The sequence below is a fragment of the Chaetura pelagica genome, unplaced genomic scaffold (assembly GCF_000747805.2).
Source record: "Chaetura pelagica isolate M959 unplaced genomic scaffold, ChaPel_1.0 scaffold584, whole genome shotgun sequence".
NCBI classification, from domain to species: Eukaryota; Metazoa; Chordata; class Aves; order Apodiformes; family Apodidae; genus Chaetura; species Chaetura pelagica.
The window spans coordinates 38,718-48,295 of record NW_009953080.1 but is presented as its reverse complement, the minus strand read 5'-3'; the positions used below and the strand labels follow the sequence as shown (position 1 = coordinate 48,295).

Genomic DNA, 9,578 nt, shown 5'->3' with positions numbered 1-9,578 from the left:
GTTAGAAAAATCTGCTGAGGATCCTCAAAACCTCACACCAAAACTGTACATACAAAAATCACTTACAGCAAAATGTTTTCAGGTTTAGGTATTATGAAACTAGATAAATATTATGCATAAAAAATAACCCATGTGAAAATAAGAGCACCAGGGTATTCTAAGATCTCATAGAAGTCCCCACCTAAGAGTTTATAAACACATTTTCACAGTTTCAAGTGGGAGGGACAGAAAAGACTTCCTTGGAGACAGGCTCATGTCAAACTCTTACAAGAATCATGGTTTTAGCAGCACATACAGTTAATTTAACCTGCTCTTCTATCTGCATTTCAGTACTCGGGAAGATATGGAATAAACTTGATCTTGACCAATTTAGCACAGATCATATAACAAAAGGAGTGGCCAGAAAAGGTTTTACAATCAGACATTATTTTCCACTTTCTTCAACTCCTTGTGTACACAAACCAGTCTTGCTCATGAGGATCTGCTACTTCACCAACTGATACTTATTGCATATTCAGCTGCTCTTGCTGATGCAAATTTTTCCCTGACTTATCCTCCTTACAGTGGGGTTTCCCTGCTTCATCATGTGGTTACACAAGGTTACATCTCATGGTTCATTCCCTTTCCAAACTTCAATGACCACGTTCTTCCTGGTATCAATCCACTCCCTTCATTGGTTTTGAGTGGGAATGAATCAAACTCATTTTTTGATGATGGGGGTTTTTTTGACTTTTACATTCTTGTCTATCCTAAGTGGCACTCAACACCTTCATGGTCCATGATGTCACAATATTGGGTGGAATATATACACCACAATAAATATTCTATTCTATTTATATATTAATAGGATGGTATTTTAGTATTTGAAAGATATTTACTAAGAATATTTCACATTTTAATTTAATATAATAATACATTCATATTATATATACACCACAAGATATAGACACTATACCACAATACTCATTATCACAACACTCCCATGGAATTTATTGCTTCATTTGTTACTTGCTGAGTGTCTATGAGCTCAATTGCCCAAATTTGCTGCCTTGTCTGACTGAGCAGCAGGGAGTTGAAGAGGGAGAAGTAAACAGATAATCAAACTCATTTTTTGATGATGGGGGTTTTTTTGACTTTTACATTCTTGTCTATCCTAAGTGGCACTCAACACCTTCATGGTCCATGATGTCACAATATTGGGTGGAATATATACACCACAATAAATATTCTATTCTATTTATATATTAATAGGATGGTATTTTAGTATTTGAAAGATATTTACTAAGAATATTTCACATTTTAATAATAATTTAATATAATAATACATTCATATTATATATACACCACAAGATATAGACACTATACCACAATACTCATTATCACAACACTCCCATGGAATTTATTGCTTCATTTGTTACTTGCTGAGTGTCTATGAGCTCAATTGCCCAAATTTGCTGCCTTGTCTGACTGAGCAGCAGGGAGTTGAAGAGGGAGAAGTAAACAGATTTGCACCCTGGAGCTTCAAGGTTAATATTTACAGTCTGCCCCCCTCTTTGAGTGGATTTTAAAAGACAAAGATATAAAATATAACACAGTTGCCAACCAGATGGTTTTATCATGACTGGGCTCTCATTGCTGCAGAAGGATGAAGCTGGGGATTGTCTCAGAGAGGCTGGAATCTGCTGAATCTGAACCTGATCAAAACACTGATGAGGGATGAGGTATCAAAGTGTCAAGGGAAACTGGGAATTGCCCAATAACTGCAACCAGTGAGCAAAGGATGACATGCTGGGAGGTGCTGGATGTAATTGGTTCTGTTTTGAAGTTATCAGACCTCATGTGCAAAGGATGGCTCAGCTCCTCCAGGCTACCTGAGCAGCACTATAAAAGCACACACTGCTCACATCTCCCTCAACAGCTGCTCCTGACTTCTCCTCTGAGACTCAAGTAAGTATTTTGTTCTTATGCTTTTTTTCTAAAATTCACTAATGCTAACTCTAATGGAATCCTGCAGAAATATCTGCCAGGGCACTACCAGGGCTTTTCTTTCTGTAAAACAGCTTCACTGCCCCTGCAGGGAGCTTACCCACCTTCTGGGGGGAATGCTACAGTCCTCACCAAGTGCTTCCAGGAGATGTGGCTTTTAGTTCCTACAGTTGGTACAGAAATGAGCTGCAGCCTTATCTTGGTTTTAGTAGAAGGTGAAGCTCAGTTTTGAAGCCCTGTGTAGTCCTAGAAATCCAGTCCTACAGGTTAAGTGCTGAGAAAAAGGGGCTGGGTGAGATCATGGAGTCATTTAGGTTGGAAAAGAGCTTTAAGGTTATCAAATCCAATCAGAAATGATTGTGCTCCAAGAGAACCCAACTGAAGCAAGCACTGCTCACCAGGTAGCCCTGTGGGGAATGCTCTGACACACTATGTATAGATATATCTGAAGTGTAGGCTGGTTGATGTGCATAGGGAGGCTAGGAAGAGCTGAGACTCTGGCAAGGGCAGAAGATAAATGTAACTCAAGTAGCATCACTAAAAGGTAGAATAGAAAGCCAGGAACTATGAAGCCACATCATCTCTGTTGAGGAGGCCTCTCCAGTGGGCAGTTTCCTCACTTGAGTGCCTGAACATAGACCTGTGACCTACCACTGAATTGCTTTAAAGAGTCTTCTATCTTTGTTTCAGCCCCACCTCCAGCCCAGAGAAATGTCCTCCTACAGGCAGCTGTGCAGCTACCAGTGCTCCACACCCTGTGAGGTGACCTGTCCTCAGCCCTTGGCCAGCGCCTGGAACCAGCCCTGTGTCACCTCATGTGGTGACTCCAGGGCAGTAGTCTACCCACCCCCTGTTGTCATCACTTTCCCTGGGCCAATTCTCAGCTCCTGCCCTCAGGAAAGTGTGGTGGGATCCTCAGCACCAGCTCCCATTGGAACCTCACTGGGCTGTGGGAGTTCTTATGGCTACCAGAGATCTTTTGCTTATGGGGGCTCCCAGGGAAGCAAGTTCTCATACCCTTATTGCTCTCAGAGGTTCAGTGGTTATAGGTCTAGGAGGTTTGACCCCTTTCAAAGCCAGGAGGAGTACACCTGCACCAAGAGCAGCCAGGACACCGAGTGCAAGATCCAAACTCAAGACTAAAATGAGTATTTGATCTGCTGACATAAAAAGGCTGATTCTTGCTAGCATGTCAATTCTGCTTGTGCTTGTACCTGCTTATGTATTTCTCCTTCCTTAGCTCTAAATGTGTTCTTCTGTTCTTCTCATGGTCCAGATTTTCAAATGCTTGAATTACTTTTACATTGAACCTAATGACATTGTACAAGAATAATAATGGAAAAGTTTGTACACTGGGATTTCTCCCACTTGACACTGATGTCAGTCAGGAGTTATGGTAATGGATAAAAACTGGACTGAATCAAACTTACAGCTACAAAAGAAGAGCAGAACACTGTGTTTAAAACAAAGCTTCCTGAGACAAGAAAACTCATTTGTAAAAGCCTCAAATGCCTCATTTTCTGTATGTTTTGCCTTTGTGAACTTTCCTCCTCTATCATCCATTAAAAAAAAAATACATCTGCATCATACTTTTGAGTTCTGGTTTTGCTTTCAGTCTGTTTTGACTCAATTGAAGGACTTCCCTGTGCAATGTTGGTACTTCCACCCTAGTTAAGCCTTGGAGCAAGAGAGGAGGGATCAAAACCACCCTAATTGTGTTTGTCCCGGGTGGGGCAAGATGAGAGATAAGATATACATGCACAAAACAAGATTTATTGCAAACAGCACTGGGGTCTGAATGATTGAACTGAAGAGGCACAAAGCAGATTGTGTGAGTGTTGGGATATTGAAATAGCAAAATAGGAGGTTAGAGTAATAATACAGGGAGGTTTCTTAATAAAATACACAGCTGTTAGTTGACAACAGTTAAGTATTTGAATACCAGCAACTTATGTATTAGTAGGTCTTATACTAGATATAAAACAATGATTAAAATAATACCTAGGCAAGATAATACAATAATTGCAATTACATCAAAGATCTTAAGGTCTTAAATTTCTAACACTTAACAGTGAACAATTTCTTAATATTTAAAGCCAGCTAATAAAGACACACAGGGAGCTGATCTCTCTCACCTTCCACAGCCACAGCCCAATGTCCCTTGTCTCTCACCCTCTGAGGAGTGACCCCCTGAGCAGGTGTCCCCACTGGAGAGGAGAAGGTCCAGCAGCTCCTGGGGACTGTCCAGGACTGTCCCCAATCAGAGAGAACACCAGGCTTTTAGACAACAGAGGGATTTACTGCTGGCATTACATTACTTCACCTCCAAAATCTCTCATTGGAGAAGAAAAGGAAAACAGTGGGAAAACCCCCAAGCAGGCCCTTTTCTCTGCAAACTCTTTAGTTTATCTCTTTGTTGTTATTGTGTCTCCCCTTTTGGGCCTAGTTATGGCCAGGCCCAGCTCCCTGCTCTGCAACATGGGAGAGCAGCTGGTGTTCCAGACACCAACCCAGCCTTCTGTTTGTGCCTTCAAGGCTTTGATTCCAGCTCAGAGTTTGCTTGGCCCTTTCCTTTCCCATGGGAATCTTTCCACTCCAGGCCAGGGGCTGTAAAACTAAGAGCAATGGGATCACAAAAGGAAACTGAGGCAGACACAGAGAAGTGGAGTGACCTGCCACAGCCTTCTGCTCAGCAAGAGGTTATCCCACTTTGTACACCTCATACTGCACCAGTTTGCAGTGCTGGAGACAGAACACAATACTGGGAATTAAAGGGAGGCTTATTATTCATTTCATTCCCAGACACACAGAGAGCAAAACAAGAGCCCATGGGACACTTAACTGGAAAGTCACAAGGAGCACAGAGACCAGCACAGGTCACAACCAGCTGTCCAGGTAAGGAAGCAGCTTGTATCTTCGTTACACACCCAGTTTTATCCCTTTGCCTTCCTCTTTAAACACTTTCAACCCAGCTGGGGAGCTCCAGGGGTGCTGGGAGCTCAGCTCTGCTAAATTGTGTTGATGGGAGAGGCAGCAACAGCTGAGCTGCTGCTCCTCTGATCCCTGGATTTACCTCCCAGGAATTCTTCATTGCTCCCACCTGAGCACTGCTGGGTCACTGCTCTTTACTTCTTGTAAACTATATCTACTTTCCTTCATTCCAGTCTTTTTTCAGTTTCTCTTTGAAATGTGACTCTGTTGAGCTTCTTTAGGCTCCAATTTTCTGCTTCTTTATTTCTTAGGGTTCTGCCAGTAACAAGAAGTTAAGCTAGGAAAAGCAATCTGCTCCTGGGCCTTAATGATCCCAGCTGAGGCAGATTTGTGTTCTCAGACAGTTAGATATAAAAGCTCAGAGAAGGGATATAGATTTAAGTTTCCTGTATCTCAGACTGGATTTTCAGTACTACCTGACTTTCTGCCCCTGAGAAGTTCCCTCTGTTGCTGTACACTAATATTCTCTCTTTACTTGTCCATATTATGCAGAATTACAGCATAATCTAATAGTCCCCTTCTTACTCCTTTATAGTATATGAAATTACAACAGCAAAAACCCAGAGAAAGGCAGAGGAAGTTAAGATGGGCTACTAAAATATTTTTGGAGTGGCTAGTTAGTACTTCATACTGATCTGGAAAAATTCATGTCAGGGTGGGGCAGTTATTTCACACCTGATTTCTTGTAAAGATTAAATGGGACACACAGGCAAGCTCTGCATGTTGTAAGCAGTTTCCTAATGAATAAATCCATAGGCATTGTATAAACACAGTCTGTAAGAGCACAACAGGCATCTACAGATCTCCAAGATAAGGGGGTGGTTTGTTCCAGTGCTTTGCAGAAGCTGCATTACCCCAAAACACAGCAGAAATCAAACAAACAGATGGGATTTGGATGCAACAAGAAGAGTTTATTGGGAGAAAAAGGTGCACATTTGAAGCAAAGCAAAGGAAAAATACAAGATAGTTCTGAAAAAGAGCCAGCTTCATCATCTGCATCCAAGTGCTTTCTTCTTCACACATTGTTCTTCTCTCTGGGTTCCAGTTTCACATTGACTGCCCTGGTCTCAGTGTGAGGTGACATCGTGGATCTTTCCTACTGAACATCCAGTTACCAAAGGAAAAAGTGCTTGGTCCCAAACCATGAAGAAAACCCCACACATGGAGCAGTTCCCAGTGGTGCTGCTGCTTTTGTGCTTTCAGAGGGAGAGACAGATCTTGCAGAGTCAGTCATTTGATTTCTAAGAATGGAAAAGAGACTTTGGAAAGAAAACTGACACTAAAAGCAAATAGAGCCTAAGAAGGGAGAGCAGAAGGGCAGTTCCCGTGGGTGCTGAGCAGCACCCAGAGGTTCCTGCTGCTTCAAGGGAGCTGTGCTCCTCAGGTCAGCTGTATCTCCCGGTCTTGCCATCCATTGTGCTGCTGTTCCTCCTGCTCTCCACCCCTCCTGCCACGCTCAGCATGGCCCACAGCCCCCGTAGCGCTGGCTCCAGAGCTGGTTGCAGGAGGAGGAAGAAGACAAGTAGTCCCCGTAGACAAGGGAGCCCTGCAGGCCCCTGGGCAGCTGGGGGACTGAGCTGCCCACAAAGCTCTCCTGAGGGCAGGAGCTGAGGATGGGGCCGGGGAAGGTGATGACCACGGGGGGTGGGTGGACCACAGCACAGGAGTCCTGGCAGGAGGTGACACAGGGCTGGTTCCAGGCACAAGTCATGGGCTGGGGACAGGTCACCTCGCAGGGGGGGAAGCAGCGGGAGCTGAGCTGCTGGTTGCAGAAGGACATCCTGTGGGCAGAGAGGTGCACCTGCAAGACATGGGAGGGCTGGAGTCAACCCACTGCCCACCAGGCACCACGCAGCCCCCCCAGCTCTGCCTGGCCAGCAGCAGGGAGGGCTCAGGAGGTGCCTCGGGGAGCTGCTCTGCTGAGCTCGGGGGCTGCTTCTTTCTCTCCCCCTTTCTCTCCCTCCCTCCCAGCAGCTCCTCACTATCTTCCCAGGATCTCCACATGCCCAGCACTGCCCAAGCTGACCACCCCCAAGTGGCAAACAAGCTGTGGATCACCCACCACCAGGCTGTGCAGCAAACCCCACTCACTCCACCTCCCAGAGCCTGCAGAAGGGGGGTGATTTCAAGGGAAAAAGAGGCATCAGCAAGACAAACAGAGCATTTCTGAAAAATTCAGCTAAACCTACTTAAGCACAATGTTCAAAGAAAGATCAATTGAGTTCAAACGTACTCAAGACACTGAAGAGGAGAAGTCAGGAGCAGCTGTTTGAGCTCCCAGTGCTGGGAGCCCTTTTTATACCGTTCCTCGGGCTCCTGATGGGCTGTGACACCTCATGAACAAGATCTTAATGAGCACCTAAACACACAGATTACACACTCCTCATCTCCTCACTCATGCAAATAGTTTTCTCACTGTTAGCATGTGTTATTCAGCCCACGTTTTCGTCAGGATCTTTCCGACTCCTCTTTAGAAATCACCCAGCTGATTTCCTTGTCTTTGCAATATGACTATTAATTATTTTAATGTTACAGAAACTGAGGCTTCTGTTTCCAAAATTGTTTTCACAATCCATGTTCATCACAATATTTTAACTCCAAAGATTTTGTTACCTTCTTAGGAGCCATTCTTAAATTTTCTCTGGGAATGTCAAGGAATGTGCAAGACTTTTAATCCCTTTTCTGTCCTGCTGCAGGTGGGTGGTGGGACCTTGAATCACTGAGGACACTGCAAACACCCGGGTGAGGTGCAGAATTGCAACCATCTCCAGCAGAAGTCAAGAACTCTGTGTCCAGCTCCTTCTGCTTTCAGCCACGGGGGCTTCTCTTGCAGCAGGGTCTGTCCCTGGGGACAACAGGAAGCACATGGGACTGGACCCCAAATTTGGGTGGTCTGTTACAAGGAGTAAAGCATTTAATTTAATGGTTATTGAAGGGTTCTCCTCACATGAGACACATTGTCACAACATCACCCCAGCCAGAAGGATGTGCTGGCCAGCAGAAATCAGGTGCAAAGGCTTCAGAGGAACACAAGAGGGAACGTGGAGATGTGGTTTTCTGTCCTGAGGCAAAAGAAAATATAGAAGATCTGAAAGAGTTTACAAAACAGACCACTTTTGTGCCTCAGTGTGTCTGTATCAGACCTGTGGTGTGTAGCTGGGCTGAGGAACAAGGCAGATGGAGTAAATCCAACATCTTTATTCCAAGGATGAGCCCTACAGTGTTTCAGCTCAAAGTCAGCAGGGATTTAGAGAAGCAAATCAGCCCAGAGTGTGTTGCACGTCTTGAGATACTGAGGAGTGCTTGAAAAATGCTGATTGTGAGGAGCAGTGGTGTAAATAAAGTAGTTTTCCAACATTTTTGCCATGTTGGTAAAATCAGCAAAATGCTGCAGGAAGCGAAACCGCTTCCCGAGGATTAAGGAACAAATAAGAGGGTGTTGGAAGAAACTGATAATTGTCCAAAGATGAATAAAATGATCAGAGCATCCTGGGGAGTGACGTGCATTGATTTTGTAACAAAATCAGGGTGAAACACAAGGGATGTCTCAACCGCCCCAGGCAATCCAGGAGATGGTTTAAAAGGGCTTCTGGCTCTGAAGTCCTCAGACCACAGCTCCTCACGTCTCCTCTTCATTGATCCAAGTAAGTCTGACTCCTTCATAATCTTTTTCCTCTTTAGGTACTATGTTTTTTTTTATTTTTAACTAACTCTGGCACACACGGTCTGCCAGCCTGTAGCCTTGCATGAAAACCTTTTTTATTCTCCCTGGAGGGGTGGGCAGCTCTGTCCAAACTGAGCTGCAGCTGCTGCACCAGGTTGGAAAGGCTCAGCCAAGATGGGGCTGGGTCCAGGTGCTTGGACTCTTCACCTGAGGGTGAACAGGCTGGTGCACCTGGAAGCAGTTTCCCAGCTGGCTGGGACAGAGCTGAGCCCCCCGAGAGCCTGGAGAGCACAGAAGGAAAGAGGGAGGGAGGGAAAGGGGGAGAGAAAGAGAGAGAAGCAGCCCCCAAGCTCAGCAGAGCAGCTCCCCGAGGCACCTCCTGAGCCCTCCCTGCTGCTGGCCAGGCAGAGCTGGGGGCAGTGGTGCCTGGTGGGCAGTGGGTTGACTCCAGCCCTCCCATGTCTTGCAGGTGCACCTCTCTGCCCACAGGATGTCCTTCTGCAACCAGCAGCTCAGCTCCCGCTGCTTCCCCCCCTGCGAGGTGACCTGTCCCCAGCCCATGACTTGTGCCTGGAACCAGCCCTGTGTCACCTCCTGCCAGGACTCCTGTGCTGTGGTCCACCCACCCCCCGTGGTCATCACCTTCCCCGGCCCCATCCTCAGCTCCTGCCCTCAGGAGAGCTTTGTGGGCAGCTCAGTCCCCCAGCTGCCCAGGGGCCTGCAGGGCTCCCTTGTCTACGGGGACTACTTGTCTTCTTCCTCCTCCTGCAACCAGCTCTGGAGCCAGCGCTACGGGGGCTGTGGGCCATGCTGAGCGTGGCAGGAGGGGTGGAGAGCAGGAGGAACAGCAGCACAATGGATGGCAAGACCGGGAGATACAGCTGACCTGAGGAGCACAGCTCCCTTGAAGCAGCAGGAACCTCTGGGTGCTGCTCAG

General features: G+C 46.0%; 2 protein-coding genes across 2 annotated transcripts; one reads left to right on the top strand and one right to left on the bottom strand.

Moving 5' to 3' along the window:
• Positions 1-6,433: 6,433 nt before the first annotated feature.
• LOC104388153 (feather keratin 4-like) lies at positions 6,434-6,757 on the bottom strand. Its single transcript, XM_009996978.1, has one exon. It carries the CDS (start codon positions 6,755-6,757, stop codon positions 6,434-6,436), a length of 324 nt encoding a protein of 107 aa, XP_009995280.1.
• Positions 6,758-9,131: 2,374 nt separating this feature from the next.
• LOC104388152 (feather keratin 4-like) lies at positions 9,132-9,455 on the top strand. The gene has a single exon (XM_009996977.1). It carries the CDS (start codon positions 9,132-9,134, stop codon positions 9,453-9,455), a length of 324 nt encoding a protein of 107 aa, XP_009995279.1.
• The last annotated feature ends 123 nt before the right edge of the window (positions 9,456-9,578 follow it).

Bases quoted from the DNA above. Each gene is read 5' to 3' on its own strand.
- LOC104388153 (XM_009996978.1), bottom strand. From the start codon at position 6,757: ATGTCCTTCTGCAACCAGCAGCTCAGCTCCCGCTGCTTCCCCCCCTGC.
- LOC104388152 (XM_009996977.1), top strand. From the start codon at position 9,132: ATGTCCTTCTGCAACCAGCAGCTCAGCTCCCGCTGCTTCCCCCCCTGC.